Source organism: Myiozetetes cayanensis, unplaced genomic scaffold (assembly GCF_022539395.1).
Source record: "Myiozetetes cayanensis isolate MyiCay16 unplaced genomic scaffold, myiCay2020 scf5-8, whole genome shotgun sequence".
NCBI lineage: Eukaryota > Metazoa > Chordata > Aves > Passeriformes > Tyrannidae > Myiozetetes > Myiozetetes cayanensis.
The window spans coordinates 89,925,231-89,943,329 of NW_026087742.1; the positions used below are offsets into that span (position 1 = coordinate 89,925,231).

General features: G+C 35.8%; 1 protein-coding gene across 1 annotated transcript in view; it reads left to right on the forward strand.

The window, feature by feature from the left end:
* Positions 1–18,099, forward strand: part of CCDC138 (coiled-coil domain containing 138) — a 32,804-nt gene that overhangs the window by 13,967 nt on the left and 738 nt on the right. The window contains 2 exon segments of the mRNA XM_050331230.1: positions 1,930–2,116; positions 17,757–17,895. Coding sequence (XP_050187187.1) covers positions 1,930–2,116; positions 17,757–17,790 — 221 coding nt within the window. The 3' untranslated portion in view covers positions 17,791–17,895.

The window sequence follows — 18,099 nt, forward strand, 5'->3', positions numbered from 1 at the left end:
TTTTCTCTCTTCAAGGGAAACAGCTAACAAAAGATATTGCAGATCCTTTTTATGGAAGTCAGGCAGAAAAGTAATTATATACTATTAAGTGCAGGTGTAAGATGTGATTGCTGCTTACCTGCAACAACTTAGCAGTACTGTGGTGCTGCATAACTGGGATTTTCTGCAAAAATGTTTTACAAGGATAGCATAAGAATGAATGTATTTATAGCTCTTTTCCAACTCTTTGTGATATTAACCACTTATTTTTCCCTTTTCAAAGAAATTTGAAAAGCACAGATCATTTTGATAGCAAGTAATTGTTCAGTGGGGCTACAAATGAAAAATCTAACCTAACCTTAGAGATGGTCCTGCTTTAGGCAGGAAGGTTAGATTCCAACTAAATTCTTCCGTGATTCTATGCTACCTTTGACTTTGTGACCTTTTATTCTCTGAATGGTTTCTATTTTAAAATGTCTTTACTAGTAACACATTTATTCTGCTAATAACACAAAGAGACTGACACAGCTTACAGAGATGTTAATTATCAAGGTACTTCTGAAAATAACCATGCCAGAATGTCCCTGTCAGGTGCTTGCTTTGTCATCTGATTTTTTTTAGCCTCTTGCGTGAAATATATTGTGAATGTCAGGCCAGTTCCTTAGACAGCAGAGGTCCACATCACAAAATTGCTGCAATCTCTGGCACCCTGATTGACACTAAATTGAGAGGCCAAAGATTTTAAATGCATACATAATGAATAGTGTTCTTTTTCATACAAGTCCTGCTTCTGGATGAGATGGTTAAGAAGATTAGTTTGTCTTTATGCTTAACAACATGTGCAGGATTTATATTGAGAGTATTTACAGTAAATACAGGATTTAAGTGTGGTGGAAGACCACCCTGACATCATTAATGAACTAACACAGTATTTCAGCTATTGGAGGGAACTATTTCAGTCAAGACATTTTGGTGAAGCATGATAATTATTCCTAAATTGCAACTCACATTTCTAGAAATGTTTGATAAAAGCAATGCAAGAAAAATTGCAATACCAAAACTAGTCATTGCCGAGTCTGATTTACCCTAAGGAGATGAACAATCTTGATTAGAATGAACCAGTTTAGCCTCTCATAGTTCCCCTTTACTGCTGGTTTCTATAACATGGAAAATATGATCTGATATTAAACATATGTCAGATATCACTGTGTATGAATTTTGATCACTCTGACCACATGGCACTGATGATCTAGTGATAAAGTAGCACATTTGAACATCCATCGTCTTTCCCTTACCTGTCAGTATCCAGCAGATGGCACCATAGTTAAACTTTTGCAGCAGGATAAATTGTTTCCTTCTACTTAATTTTCTGAGCTCCAGATGATCAATGGGATTCCAAGACACTGAAGAAGATTTGACATCAGGAAGTTAAGAAATTAGATTGGTTCACTTAATCTGCATTCTTAGTATAATTCAATGCACTCCACAATGAATGAGAATATAAAATGCATGTACTGAAACTACCACTTTTTATAGAAGGAATGGGAGTAGTTGCTCTGGTGAAAGTAATTGCTCCTTCTCAGACAAATCAGCCATTGACTCCTTTAATAGAGGTTTTCCAGATGTTGGAACCAACATTGTCTCAAACTGTGCAAGCTTATGTTTTCTTTCCTCTTAAGCAAAATATTTGCAGGACTTTACATTTGTAAGTATGTTTTTCTTACACATAGGAATTGTAGATAGCATCTTTCTCTAGTCAGAATAAATTGTTAAGGTATAAAACCAGACAGAGTATGTCTTTAAATAAAAAGTAAATTTAGTATTTTCACCATTTAACTTTAAAGTGTATAACATATATATCTGCAACGGAAACTGTCAGACCTTTGTTCACATTTCTTAATGAAATGATGGTTAGAGAAGTTTTATTGCCTGTATTCTGGTATCTTTCAGTGGATTACCTGGCTCAGGCATTTGATTCCCTTCGCATAGACTTGAAGACAGATGAAGGGAAGGCCTTATTTTTGGAATACCAATGTGTGCCTGTTGTATTAAGTCACTTAAAAGTATCCAGTAGAGGTCTACTTTCCAGTGCTCTTGATGGATTACTTCAGATGACCATGGAATCTGGTAAATTCGGGTAATTAAAAAAAAAAAATTAAAAAATCATGATGAAAACAGGTGAGGTAAGCATAAATACAATGTTAAACAGGACGATTTTTATGTATAAATGATCTAATGTAGTATTAGCATTAATTTGTATCATGTACATTCATTAGAGACATAAAATCTACTTCTGAATTGTCTTTCTCTGTCATCTTGTGTTTTCTTCCTCTCAGCACCTATGTTTTATATTTTGTCCTAGTTGCTTTCTTATTTATTGCTGTGAATTTTTTGTTGATCCTTTTTGATTTGACATTTCAGTTTATTCCACTGTATTACTTTGCTGATATTTTTCTTTGAAGTCAGGCTGTGCCAGGGAAGGCAAATCATGAAAAACTGCCAGAAGGTGGAAATAAAAAATAGGTTGTATTTAAATTCTTTTCGTAGTTTGAATGAACAGATCATCCACAATCATTTTTCGGTTTCTAATAATAGGAAATGACATTTCTAAAAGAGATGGTTATGTTTTGCTGAATTTTACTGTGCTTTAGTCCTAGAAAAGTGTTAATAATCCTATTTGTCACAGCGTTTTTCCAAGTGATACAGGCTAAGGATCAGCTGATAACCAGCTGGATAAACATGAAGGTAGAGAGGCATTCCAGTGCCATATTGAGTAAATTTTGTGGACGGTGTTTTTTTAAAGATGAAAATCACTCACTGCCTTTTAGAACAGAAGAGGGGAAGGGGCTGCTGCTATTTTCAAATGTGCATTATTTTGGAAGGATTTTGTTAACCATGCATTGTACTGGTTAAAATACAAAGCGTGTTTGACTTGGGATGGTATAGCATTGAGTAAACAGCAATTTTGTAGCAATGTAAGTGCAAAAATATTTAACTAAAGTTCTATTCTTCCTTGCAGACTCTTTTTCTGATCATGTAGTTAGTGCAGTCTTACGTTAAAGTATTCTTCCTAATAGTCATGAATGTGGCTGATAAAGTGATTGGGAAAGAATTAATTGAATGCACAAAGGTAACAAGCTAAGCAAAGTGGATGGTGTCTGGTATTACTCTGGGTAATGTCCATAACAGTACATCTTCTGTTACCTCTCAGTAGTCAGTCTGATACACTAGATGCCTGCAGTTTGAAGAACAATGAAGACGTATTTTGAGAGACTCCAATTTTTACTTTCTTGCTTCTCATAGAAGTTGTATGCATATGAAATCAGGGAAGGAAGAGTACTGTTTAATGGAATTGACATTTGATAGAGAATTATTTCTTGGCAACTGAATATAAAGCCTCATGCGGAGCCTTTTTCTTTGGTACAATAAATTGCCAATACACAAGTTACAGGCACGTTCTGCTATTTTCCAACACACAGTTAGCATTTTGCAAGAAGTTGTTAACCACAAGAAGTAGGATCGTTGATGGGAAACTGTGTTTTCATTGCTTTGTAAGTTTCCTCTTTTAAAGTTACTGAAAGACAAACTATAGAAGATGGCAGTGAATATTCAGAGGACTCTCTATGTTAAACAGGAATTTATGCTCACTGTGTGCTTACAGTTTTAGAGCTGTATTCATGTGCAGCCTTAAATGTGAAGTCATAAGTAGCTGGCCATATACTCAAATACAGAATCGTATTACCAAAAAGAGTATCCAGCCAACAGGAGGCAAAGTCTAGACTTTTGTTTTTTGCTGTAATATATGCCATCCTAACCATTCTTTCAATTTGCTATAACAGTTTTCTGTCTTTATTTGTTAAAAATTAATACCTTTAGAGAGGAAGTGATTAGAAATTAAGTTGGGAAAAAAACCCAGTGGGTTTTTTCTTCATATTATTTTCTCTAACTTAATTTTTTAAGTTTTAATTTTTTCATGAAGTATTTTTACAGATTTAAATTTTAGTTGTTCAGGCTGAAAAATGTTAATCAGATGTGAAATAGCTACTATGTTTCAGTAGTCCTTCCTGTAACTGCATGTACTTTTTTTATAGTGAGCAGTGAATGCTAATGTTTCTGTGCAGTTCAGGCCTGTCTGAGGTCCTTATGGGGCTGTCTCCTGTGTAAGAAATTATCTTCCTCATGTTCCAGAAATGAAGCCTAGGTTTCCTTCATACGTTAAGGAAAGCTACTTAAACTGCGTATGAAGAAGATACCTACTAATCTAAGATGGATATTTCTGTTGACAGAAATTAGAACAAAAGAGCCTGCAGTACTGAGTCAGCGCATTTAGTTTTGGTATGCACATTCTCAGATTTTGGATCAGCATCATTGCTTTTGGCTTCTCAGCATGTCTGGTACAGTCGATCCAGAAACCAGGTTTGCACTGCAAGTTCGTACAGCATTGACAGTGCTGGTAAGGCATTCACTTACTGAAAACACGATGTCAAATGCAACAGCTGAGGTATTAGTATCATCTTTTCCTATCTATGTACAAGACCTTAATGGCAAATTTAAATTAATGTTCATACTGTTACGCATCTTACTGGCACACAGCCCTCCAAGCACTCCATCTCCATCTCTCTTCAGGAATTTCACATCAAGAATCTGGGAGAGTCCTGACACCACCATTTCAATGGGAAATGGTGGAGGTCTGAAAGGTAACATTCCTTAGTATTTTTTATTCTGTCTACTTACGATTTCACTATTATATGTTCAGCAGTCTTGACCAGCTCAGGATATGCATTCATACACAATATCTTTTACTGTTCTGATTGTTGTCTTCTTCTCTTAAATCTTTTTTCACAGGAAGAGAAGTACCAGAAGACAGAGGTGGAGGAATAATTAACTCTAGAGTGATTTACTTGCCTGAGAAGGCTTACTAGATCACAAGGTGGTCCAGAGGATGGCTTGAGGCATTTCAAAACCTGAAAAAAAATGCATGAAGTTGGGATTCTTCAGTTCATTCTGGAAACTGTGGCCAGAAAGCCAAATAGTGTTGTGTTAATGTTCTGTACTCTCTTTTTTTTTTTTTTTTCCTTTTCCTGGTATTCTGGGAATAACATTTAACAAGAAGTATTTTGGTAATAGAACTGCACCGTCATTTTTTTGACATTTTAGAGATGCCATGATACATTCTAGGGCTTTCTTTGCACTGGTTGGCATCCCATAGCTACTGTTTAGGAAAAATGAAAGCAACAAGGATCACTCAAAATAGTCTAGTTTAAAAGAAAAAAAAAAAGGCAGTAAACCAGACTTTCAGGATTTGACAAGGTCTACTCTGCCATTCTCTGCCATGTTTGTTAACACCATTTGCTTCTGTGAAGATAAGGCTAACTTTAATAAAACAGAGTGTCTATTTGTAGAAAGTCTTTCACAGTGCAGTGGGAAGAAGTACAATCTATATGGTGAGAGGCAGCTGATAATGAAGATCTCTGTGTATCATGCTGACTGGTATGCAGTGTGCCTGCACATGTTTCTATATGTTTGGGCACATCCATGCCCTAAAGACTGTGGCTGATAAAGATAACTATCTGGAATTCAAGCCATAAAAATATTCCATTTAAAGATCAATACACCTTCACTTCAAAGGCTAATGAAACTTTGCTCACTGAGAATGTGGAGCTCCTTTGGTTTCAGTGAGCTTCTGTGTTCCAGTCTGAAGGAAGAAGCAGATGTTGTTTTTTGCACTGCACAACTCAGCTGTGTGAAGTACAAAGGAAGACGCATAGGTTACTACACCAGATGAACCCTATACAACTTCTAGTGACAGACTTTCTTTCTGGAAATCTCACTTGGAATCCCCATGTCTAATGAAAGCAAATAAGTATGAGCAGCAAATATCACAGATAGTTTCTCTGAGTTTTTACTCTTACATTACCTTTCCCATCGTGCCTTCTCCCAAAAAAGGGCACCGTCTTTGAACATTGAAAGCACAAGATTGGCTCCTTTGAGTGGAATGTGTGCATGGTTCATATACACTTTGCAGGTGGTAGGTGGGCTCTGTGTGTGTCTCTCTATATATGTACGTATGTTTGCATGTTTATATTCACATATGTGGCACCAGAAGAGTCATCCTTGAGTACTCAGACGTTAGTGAGGATGTTACTGCTGAGCAAGATCTGAATGTTCACTTAGATGAGGAGAGGAAAATGTAACTGTAGTAGTCAGGGATTAGGCATTTCATTTCTACTTCAAAGACAAAAGGGGAGTATCAACTTACTTTGACTCCCTTTGTGTCAAGAGACCTATACATTTGCATTCATAATGGTAAAATCATTTGTCATTATTTCCTCATTAGAGCCCAAGATGAACTATGAGCCTTCAAGGTGGTCTTTTTGGTTCATCTCTTACTTCAGATTCCAGGTTTCCTTTTTCGGTCACTACTAGGATCAGAGTTTACTCTTTAATTGTTTTAATTCTCAGTTAGAGAGATCTTGCCATATTCCACAGAAATAATGTCAATCTAGTAAATCTCATAAAGCAAGCTTCAAGCTCATTTAAAACTGTAAATAAAATACACCTGAGGTCCACAGCTTCATGAAAAATTTGTCTAAGTTGACATCTTTTCTGTACAAGAAAACATGAGTGTGTAGATAACACCAGTGTACCTGTCCAGCTAGGCCATAGGAACACAGTGGTCTTAACACCACTTGTATGCATTTCTTGAAATTTAGTTGCATCACCATGGCATACAAAGATCCAGAGACCACAAGTATACAATACGGTCACATTATTTCTTGGATGGATTCACCTTGTATGTATTTATCAAACTGGAATCTCAAATTGTATACATGTCACCAGACTACATTATGGTTTAGGTATCAAAACTCGCATAGTGTTCCAAGTATTGGTATACTGGAACTGGTATTTCCCAGACATCTGTGAGATTTCATGCCATTGTATAATTCTGAAGTGTAGTGCTAGCCAAAAATAATCTCACCATTTTGTCCCAGTGTGGTGGGTTGACCTTGGCTGACCAAGTTGTTCTATCACGCCCCTCCTCAGCAGGACAGGGGAAAGTAAGACCAAAAAAAAAAAATCATGGATCAAGATAAAGGCAGTTTTTAATAAAACAGAAGCAAAACCTGTGCATGGAAGCAAAGGAAACCAAAATATTTTATTCTCTGCTTCCCATCAGCAGGTGGTGTCCAGCCACTTCCTGGGAAGTGAGACTTCAGCATTTGTAGAGGTTGGTCTGGAAGGCAATGCCATAAATAAATGCCCCCTTCCCTTCCAGTTCGCCCTTCCCTCTTCTCCTTACTCTTAGCATTTATTGTTGAGCAGATATCATATGGTATGGGAGTCAGTTCGGGTCAACTATCCTGGCTGTGTCCCTTCCCCTCCCAAGATCTTGCCCAACCCCAGCCTGCTGTGAGGGAGAGTGTTGGAGAGACAGTGTTGATGCTGTGCCAGCATTGCTTAGCAGTAGCCAAACACTGGTGTGTTACCAGCACCTTTCTAGCCACCAATACAAAGCACAGCACTTTGAGGGCTGCTGTGGGGAAAATTAACTCTGTCTCAGCCAGACCAAATACACCCAATCATTAATGGTTTTGAAAGTTCAGCAGTGTGTCAGAGATACAGAATATATACATATATATGTATGTGTGTGTGCCAATCTTGTTTACCTTACCTCTTTTAGGAGAACATTAAGGCCTTAGGTGGAGGTAAAATATTATACTGATCACTTTTCTTTTAATATACAGAACCATTCACAGCTGGAACAAAGGCTGACTTTTAAATGTCAGGGGCGAAAAAAGTTGAGGTTAGTTTCAGCCAACTCTTCAGGACGTAAGAGTGAGAGTCTGCTAAAGATATTATGCAGTAATTTCAAACAGTTTACTTTGTGTCAAGAGAACTCCAGTTTCAGTTTACTTTCATGCCCTAATAGTGTTGGGTTTTTTTTCATATTCCAGTACTTCTGTGGATTGTGTTCACTACTTTTACTGTTAATAGACCTGAGGAAAGAAACTTTGCAACTGAGTCCTTACATAACCATTTGCATTCTGTTAGCAAATTGCTTCATTTAGCCTATGCTAGAATCTTAATAAGTAGCTGAAATGAAGTTGTGGGTAATTGTTAGGATAAACAGTATAATGTTAAATAATTTATGTTGTATTTCATGTTCTTTGTGTGATGGAGAAATTATTTTTCTTCAGATGAGCTCAGTGGCCTAAGTTGAAGTCTAATTGGTTTAGTCAGCTATCTTCAGTGGAATAGGTTGCTTCTGAATTTGACAGTTGTGAGAATTAACAGCTTGTTATGAACCTGACAGTAGAAAATCAACTCCACAAAGTTATTTTATCCCGTTTCTTACTACATTCTGTTAATATTTTTGTCTAAAAATGTCCATAATGGTGCATAAATTGGTACATTTCAACCTGTTCAGTGTTGTCTTTTAAATGTACTTTCCAGTAGCAGATACATGAGAACACATCACCAAAGCAGCACTGTAGCTACCATGTTTGGCTTTTATTCCCATCTCTAACCTCTGAACCCTTCTGAAGATAGAACTAAGAACAAAATCTTCTCTGATAGCATTGTAATAGAAAGTAGATTTAGTGTCTCAATAAATTCTGAATGTGCTTGTAGATAGATTTCTACAAATGCGGTGCTCTGACTGCCTTTGGAGCAAAATGTATTAACTGCTTCATGCTGATGTTTCAGTTTAGTCAAATGGCATGTAATGTATTTACTGCTTAACAAAGCTCTTACCATCTCTCATTTAAATTACTATTAAAATTAATGTTTAATAATTAAAGTAATAGTTGCTTTTAATCATTATAAGTTGTTATACTGTGAACCAGTGACTTCTAGGGCACCTTCATACCCCAGAGTTCCCTCCCTAAGACTACAAATTTCTTTTCTCATTGGATCTTGTTTTTTAGGACAGTAGGTGCATCACACTGTTTAAGAGAGTTGCTATATGTCAGACATGAAATGCTTTTTGGAAACATGACCTCATCAAGACAATTTGTTCTATGGGTGTTGAAGATCATCACATCATTAGTATTAAATCACCCTGTAGTTGAATACTTGTCATATACAATCTTGTTGAATACTGTTCTTCCTGTCTTCTCCCTTCTCAAGCAGCTTACTGTGGGGTTTTTTGTGAATCAGTTAAAAGGGTTTCAGAGGATTTAGTGAGTTTGTTAATTGTAGTCTGATTCATGCTTGATTTGAAATCTGCCGTTAGTAGAGAGCTTCCTGCCTCAGTTTCACCCTTTGCACTTTTATACAAAGACATTATATGTCTTAAATTTTTCCTGCAGTGATAACTGACTTCTGTCATGTAGATTAATAAGTTCCCCTTTCCCAACCTTTCATTCAATGAAATCAAAACTTACCTGCTCATTGGACATTAAAAAACACTGGCCTTTGCTTTAAATAAAACTTACATTTTCTTTGTCATCAAACCTATTTCTGTTTTGCAGAGAGTATATTTTGCATTAGTGTGTAGTTATTCACAGATTGAGATAAGTGCATATTCAAAAATTATTCAAAATTATTCTCTCGTGTTTACTGTAAGTTAAGGAACATTCTGGTTGGGCTTAACTGTGATTTCTTAACCATATTAACATCACTGAAGATTTTTAATAACTACAAAGGTAGGCTGTATTTACACATGCACTGAGCCTTACTTCTAATTTATTTTTTTAAAGAAAATATTGTGGTCATGGATAACCAAGTCTGTGTCCAGGTGTATCCATCTTATAGGGAAGTTAATCAAGCCAGTGAAGATAAAAAGATTGTCTCCATAGTAAGAAGCTGTGCTTATTTACATATACTGAATCTTTTTTACATGGACTACCTGTATGGATACTCTGTCTTTTCCTTGGTATTGGAATGCTTCCATAACTGCTGCTAGGTATTCCACAATGTGCACTGTTCTGTGGGTACTTCTAAAATGTCTGTGGTCAGAATCTGTCAAGGAAACTCAAACCTGCCCCTTTGTGGTTTCTCTTGAGTCTTAGTGTTTTGAGACTTACAGACTACAAGCAGTAGTAAAGCATGGAGTAAAAATGCCTATATGCTTAAACAGATTGAAATTTAACTTCTTCCATCATATAATCTTTACTGGTAACTGGTAACTTTGCAGGATTGTAACTTTTCAAGTGAGTTTATTCTGCAGCACTGAAAGGGTAAAAATGTCAAGTCTGTGAATACCAAACTAAGGTAGGATTCCCTGTCACCTGTGTGAAAGGCAGATGTGAAAATTCTCCTGAGGAATTGTGTTTGAAGCTATAGTGAAAAAAATGATTTACAGCTTATGTGGGATGAACACTGAAATACAAACCATTTAAAAGGAAATCCTTCCTCTATTATCCTGTAATTTTTATTCATTTTTCTGAAAACAGTGAATAATTATGTTGGATTAATAGATGTTTTAGTTTAATATTTTAATCACAGATAAGTATCTCTAACTCTGTTAAATGCCTAGGTAATGTTAGGACCAACCTGTATATGTTGAAAGCAAGCAAGTACACAAAATTTCTGTACACATTTTTGTTAATTAATTGCAAGCTTAGTTTAAATATTTTGATTTTGATGAAATTTATTTAGTATGAAGTATCGATAGCCTTCTCTCCAATAACAAATAATGTCTGTCATTATTTTCTCCTTGTTCTAGTAACAGTTTTGTAATGCTCAGCCATTCTGAATTTTAGACCTCTGTGTCATTCACTCCAAAGTAAGAAATAGAAGGGGCCATTAAATACAAAGTTCTGTAGAGCCAAGTAGCCACTTCAGAAGTAAAGCTTCACTGTTCATTTAGGGCAATGCTGTAGTTCATAACCAGCTTACAATTTTGAAGAGAGATGTGAATGCTAACTTTTTTAAAGTTTTTGATCTAAAAAAGAGTTGTTTATGTCCGTATGTGGATATACACATCCCTTTTCAAGTAAGTTTAAGTTGTGAAATCTTTAGAACATTAAAGTTTATTCAAATAGGATCTTGTTTGCTCTTATTTACTAAACTTGCATTTCTTTAATAAACAGTTTACAGTTTTATAGCTTTCCATCAAATGGTTCAATTTAAAACTAAGTATGATTTAATTAGGAAAAAATATTTTTATACACATTATATTTTGTATTTGACTAGCAAATATGTATACTGTACTTTTTAGCCAGCTGTTTTTAGAACAATGTCGTAATTCAAATTTCATAAAGAAGGGCTTTTTTGTGAAGTTAATAGTAAAAAATTGTGCAGTTTGAGTAACATCTATGCACTCCCAGGGTTCAGATTTTATTTACCTACACACTTGCAATCTGATGTTAACAGAATTACAGGTCATGCCAAGTTGTGCTTGTTTATGTAAAGGCTTCCTTATTTGTGTTTGAGGTTGTGTTTGAAATGCTATGCTTAGTTTTGAGCTGGTTATTACAGGACCTGAGATATGGGAGTAGGGGAAACAAGGCAGTCAAGCTCTGACAGGAAAAGTGTTGGAACAAAACTCCTTTAGATGTTCTCTGGAAGAGAGAGTTGCAGTTCCTTTTGTGATTCTGGTAGTTCATTAGGGCCTTTTCTGGTTTCTTGAACGAAGTAACGTAACCCATAACAGTTTATAGCTTCAATTTAAAATGCTGTTAGATTATTTGTAAAATGTTTTTTCCTCTCTCTCGGGTCTCATTAGAATCCATCTTTAATGGTTAGACCATAAAGATGGTCTAATTGCTCATAGACATACTGAATTCAATCAGCACACCAAAAGTTTTCATTCTCTGATGTTTCTAATTGGTGATTTTCCAAGAAAAATGTCTGTTGTTTCTTAATGTATTGTCTTTATGCTTCTGCTATTCTAGCAAGTAAGATAATTCTGGTTTCCATGTATTTTATACCTGTTGCATTCTAAGTTGGCAGTTCCAGCATAGAATTTTGTTAGACTATTCCTATCTTCATGCCATAGTCATTAACTAATACACCAAATAAGTTCAATTGCAAAAATCAGTATCTAAAACTGAAGTTCATTTCTAGCCAATTCCTTACACTGTATGACCTAGAATGACGTTCCAGTCATTGTACTAACCCCCATTTTCTCCAGTGTAATATTACATGAGTTGCTTTATCAAATGATATTGAAGGCTAGATGAGTTATAATTGCCGTAGCATTTATTTACCAGAAAAGTATGTGACTATTCTGCATCAACACACGTGTAGTTCTGTGATGGTTTTGATCTAGGCCTTCCTGGAAACCAGTTTGTAACCAAGGAAGTGGCCAAGTACCCAGTATTCCATAATGCATTTTTACGTAAAACCGAGTATAAATAGTTGAGATTAGAGACCTCTCTCTCTTCTCTTCCAACGAGGGTCGGGAACTGTAGGTCCTTGTGTTGGTCTTGCTTATCTAAAGCTAAGGCCTGCAGCGACCGCTGGCCTGCCACGTGGGGGGTTCGGAGAGTGCTGGCTGTGTCTGCCAATCCTGCTTTTCTAAGGGAAGTGGTGAGATCTGTTTTGTTAATTACTAGTATAGTTCTTGAATTTGATCAAGCAAGCACTCCAGTTGTGTGAGTCACCCACCATGTCTCCACGATGGCATCTATGTCATGGTTTTCCTGCTGTGCAATGGCTTCCAGCGCCTCCTGTTTGTTGCCCATGCTGCATGCATTGGTGTAGATGCAATTCAGATATGCTATTGATCTTGTCACCATTTTTTGATGAGAAGCCCTAATTCTGAAGACCTCCAGACCAGAGGACCTCACACGATCCCTCAAACATTGGCATGCTGCCCCGAGTCATATGTTTAGTGGGCCTGGTTAGTGAGATGACCTCACTACCTCTTTTTTGTTCTATTTTTATTTAAAGATCTGGGAGAACTTTTTTTTTCTTAAGGAGGTCTGACTTAACTTGACTTTTCATACTATTGTTTTTATAGTTTCTGACCTTCATGGCATAGCTTTCTTTTCTGACCTTTTTTCTTTTCCTTGTAGGCTTCTTTTCATTCCAAGCATCTCTTGTGACATAAATATTCCTGCTAATTTTTTAACCTTTTCTATTACAACTTTTCTTCTGGATGTAACCTCCAGTTGCCATTTGAGAATGATATTGGTCTCCTATACATCCTATCTCATGTTTGTGTGGATGTCTTCACACCCTAGAAAACCAAGGAGCAACTCAGATCATACTGAGAATCAACACATACTGGGTGACCAGCTGAAGTTGTCACTTGGGCTCTGTTAATTCAGTGTCACCTATGTGAGCACCTACACTGTGCTTTAAGCACTGACACTTAACAGTCCTGGCTACTGATTACAGGAGAAAATGATAAATTCAGCAAATGGTTCAAATCTTACAGGTGACTGTGCTATAGACTGTTGGATATAAGCAAGTGATATTGCTGCTTCCTTTGAAGTGTTCCTACTGTGGAGCATAGTTAACTTTTTGTTAGTTAACTTTTCCACACTAGTAGAGAGTGCTCCATCATTCACTTGCGTTGCTGTCATGTGGTCCCCTTTCTCCCAGCAGATCCTCACACAATTAGAAATGAGACAAAACTGTAATCATTAATTTGTTAAAACATGAACTTAGAGTTGTCATTTAAATTTTCTGAAGTGTCATAGCTTTATGTATGAACCAGAATTTTCTGGATAACTGTAGCTGGTGAGATTTTATGCTGTGAGTGACTGATTACTTTGAGGGTAAATTTCAGATGAATTCTGTCAACAGTGATAAATTGCTCATTGTTCATTGCAGTCTACCAGTCAAGCTAAGTTAATGCAATGACAACATCCTGCAATTTTTTAAGGATACCAGTGGAGGCTTTTGTAGATATTTTAAATTGTGAGGAAGTCTTGCCAGGAAGAATTCCAATTTAGTTTTTCTAAAATAGTTAAATAAAATCAAAAATCTATGCAGATCTAAGCCACCATAGTATTTAAAAAGGTGAAGCTTGTATTCCTTTAGTTAATCAGCTAGAGTTGCATTTAAATTATATGTTTTGTTTATTTTCTGATTACTGAGAATATATTCTACAAAAACCTGAAGTGAGTATACAAGCATTGTACAGAAAGTTGATTTCAACATCTGCTTTTATCAGTTTGCTTTCACTTGATTGAACTTTATGAACTTTTAGAATTTATTTCCACTTTGGCCCTTCTGTTTTATGGGAAAAATCCTCTATCTTAAAAGTAATACTGTCTTTTACATTAATTTGTAAACTTCACAGTCAAAACCATTCTTAGAGCACGTATATGTATGTGTGTGTTTGTGTATATATATATAATTTTTTTTAATGTAATATGTTTAAGGAACAAGTAAGAGTCCAGGCAGCAAAGAAGTGTCCAGGTCATCAGAATATGGTGTTTGTTTACCCTGCAGAAAAGGAATCGAAAGCATTTTATGCCTATTTAAGGATATTTATAGGAATAAATTGTAGGATTGCCTTATTCATCGAAGCAGTCTTTGTTACGTTCAGATCTCATCAATCAGAGTTCAACTGAGTCAGAAGTCATGCTAAATGAGGGTTTTATAAAACCATATGTTGTTTTAACAGGCAATAGAAAGAAGAAAAACCTTCCTTCTCTATTTCTTGAATGTCATTGTTCTCATGTTTACTTACACTTTTCTTACTTTCTAACAGGTATCTTTGCTAAGTAAGAGATACTTAGTTTTAAGTTTCTGTTGTTAAAACAGGCTTTAGCAGTGATACAGTCCAAGTTGATAGGACCATTTCTGTTTCTTGAGAAGAGGCAGTCATTTGTGGGACCTTCAGCAAATTTAGAATTCCTATAAAATTGTAGTTCTATAGAATTACTATAAAGTTATGGACTGTGTAATTTGTAGTCCTAGGTTTTTCTTGCTTTAGAGATGGTTATCTCTTTTTGCTACCTGTATAGAAATTTTACTACAAAGACTCTTAAGTGATAGAAATATTTTGTCAGGAAGTACTTTTGAGATGGTAGATGGTGTTTATTGTGGTTTACTTACTTGCTGTTTCTTTTCCTAGTTTTGTCACCTCTTTGCATGGATTTTAACAAGTTAGACTCCCTAGGGATTTACACCATCATACTAGAAGTGAATCCTGAGTTAAATTATTTTTGCAGGTTTAAAACACTGCTGTATGTACTTAATAACATCAGAGTTCTGTCACAGAGAGCAGGAGCTCAGTAAAGAGCACTGAATCTTGAGTGTATGTCAGTCTTGTATCACTGAATGTAGCACATCTGGTGAACTCGTCTAAGGATTTTCTGTTTGCTGTAATTGACAGATAGTCCTGAGGTTTTTTTATATGACAGTTTCTGAAAAATAATACCTTCTGCAGCTAAAGTACAGAAATATTAAAGGAAATATTAAAAGGAAATATTAGAAGTGGTATGCCTTGAAGACCAGAAGGTAAAATAAAACAAGAAATAGAATCTTTACTTATCCCTTTATCAGTATATTTTTTACTGATTACTGCTTGTTTTTATTCTTTACTTTCATTTAGGTTTTATGTTTATTGCTATTACAGTTTTGAGACAGCAAATTGTAACTGGAAGAAGTACCAAAAGTGAGAGAGCAGTATGCATAAAATCATAAGTGGATTGAACATGGTAGAAAGAATGCAAGAAACATGGAAGTAGTTATAAACATAAAACCAGATTAATTAATAATGATTTACTGCCTCAGTAATGTATATCTCTTTGAATAATTAAAGTTTTTTGTTGCTTTGGGTAGAGAACAGAGGAAACTTTAGCTATGCAAACCACAAAACATCTTCCTGCCTTTTCCAAACTTCACAATACATCAGCTGTCATCTTACTTTTTATTGCTGCAAGGTTGTCCTCTTGCTACCAAACTCTCTTAATATCCTGCATCTGTATGGTTTCCATCCACACATCCTATTACGTATTTTGTGGATTCTACCTGTTGAATCCAGCATTTTAAATCAATTTACCAAAAGCACCTCTATTGAAAAGAGAGGAAAGATTACACATGGCCATAGTTTCTCTGATCTGTGTTAAAGGCATTTGATGTCTCTCAGTCTCTTGATCTGAGGGTGTAAACCAGCAAAGGCCCACAAGTTTCATGAGTTCACTGTATCAAGTAGGTGGCACTTGGTCATTTGTTGGAATAGGAATTACTCGATCCTTATGGAATATTCAGTATAAATGCCCAGGTATGGGAAGATTAGTTGTTTGGGCTCTTAAGCTGACTTTAAAAGCCAAGTTGACTTCTTTTTTAAGCCCTATTCCAGATAGTTTTCTGTAGCATTTCTTCTGATGTTGTATCAGTAAACCTGAAATAAATTTAAACCTTGAATTCACTCCAAGGCTACTTGTTATATTTAATAAGTTGTATGTCCTTGGACAAGGAGAAGGAAAATTTTGACCAAAACATACATCCTGTTCTCTTTGTACTGATAAAAGCATCTTGACATCCTATTTTAAATTACAGTGTTCAGCATATGTGCAGAGAATTTTTTAATGTCTTGTTTATTGATTTATGCTGTAATTTGCATAGTGAAGTCTCTTTTTAAGTGGAACATATTAAATATTTTAACATTATGTGAACATTATTTTCCTAATACGTGTATTCTACTAATGCAAATACTCTATGCTATATGAAAGAGTCTTAATTTTAAGGAAAACCAAATTGTTAGTTATTTTCTCTATGTTTTTGCTAAAAATTAGCCTGTAATGTCAGAATCAAGAATGAGATAACAAGGGAACAGATTTGATCTTATTCTGAAGTGATTAGATTTTGGGAAACAGGGTACAGGGAAATGTTATACAGTGTGACATAAAATCTCATCCACTATTTTAAGGGAGTTTTGTTAGTATTTAATTGTTATCCAGCACTTACTTTTGCCTCTCAATTATTATGTTGCCTGCCTTGAAGCAGAGTACAGAGATTTTGATATTTTGATAACGAAAGACTGTCAGGTCTCACACAACCTCTTAGACGTACTATCCCTGTCCACGTGATTTGCAGCAGTTTAAAATATTCTTTCTGAGTGTCCTGGTTCGGGTCAGGACAAGGTTAAATTTTGCAGTAGCCAGGAGGGGTCATGGCCAGGACCCAGAGGTTATTCTGTACCACCTCAGCTCATAGCCAGGGGTGGGGAAGGAGAAGGGATTGCCTTCTGGCTGAGTAAGTGTGGTGGGAGGAGCAGTGAGTAGTGCTGGCTCCGAGCCAGAGGGAGCAGTTGGGGTGGCGTGGCCATGACTGGGTTGGGTTTAGCTCTGCAGTGAGCATTTTTGCATGTGAATCATTCTTCTGAACACTTTTGTTGTTAATATTGTTGCTGTTAAATGTTTGTTTTCTTATCTCATTGCTGTTTCCAGTAAATTGTTCTTACCTCAACGGGAGCATGGTTTGGAGAGTCTCAGTGGAAGCACCAAGCTAGCACCATTCCTAAACCATGACACTGAGTCTTTTTGCATAATCATAATCAAAAGGAAAGAATCATAATCAAAAGGAAAGCATCATGATAAATGAGCACTGAATAAACATGTCCCGTATAAGAATTTTTATTTGAGTTTTAAATTGTTCTGTTTCCTGTTTTCCTTTTTTCTCAAGGGAATAGACCTTGTTTTAATACAAGGATCAGTTGTGTCAGATCTCTCAGGAACTTGCATTTTTTCAGTTTCTAGTTTTACCTGACTTTTGTATGACGTGCTTAGCATAAACTGAGTAATTTTATTGTCCTAGGAATTGCACAACATGAAGCATTTAAAACTCTTTATAAAGTATCAATAGTTGTTGTACTTTTCCCTGCACTGAACTCTGTGAAACAGTTTTAAAATTATTTCCTTTTACAGGTTCTTTACAGCCTTTCCTGGAAGCGTGCAGTAATGAATCCTTCTTCCGCACTTGTTCTATATTGCTTCGAAGTTCTAAGCTAGATGTTCCAGTTTTGGAAAAGCTCTGTGTTATACTGCAAAAACTCTCCAGAATAAAGTAATTCTTTATTATCATTCTTCTGTTAGTTATTATTAGATCAGTAAACTTGGGGATTTGGAATCTCTGACCTTCAGTTTTACTCAGATACTTGGTAGTAATCTCCTTTGAAAATTTAGTCTCATCTGTGATTGCATTCTAGTTTCATCAGTTTTAATTTCCTTCAAAAACAAAATTTGAAGTTTTGAGCCATTTAAGCCCTTT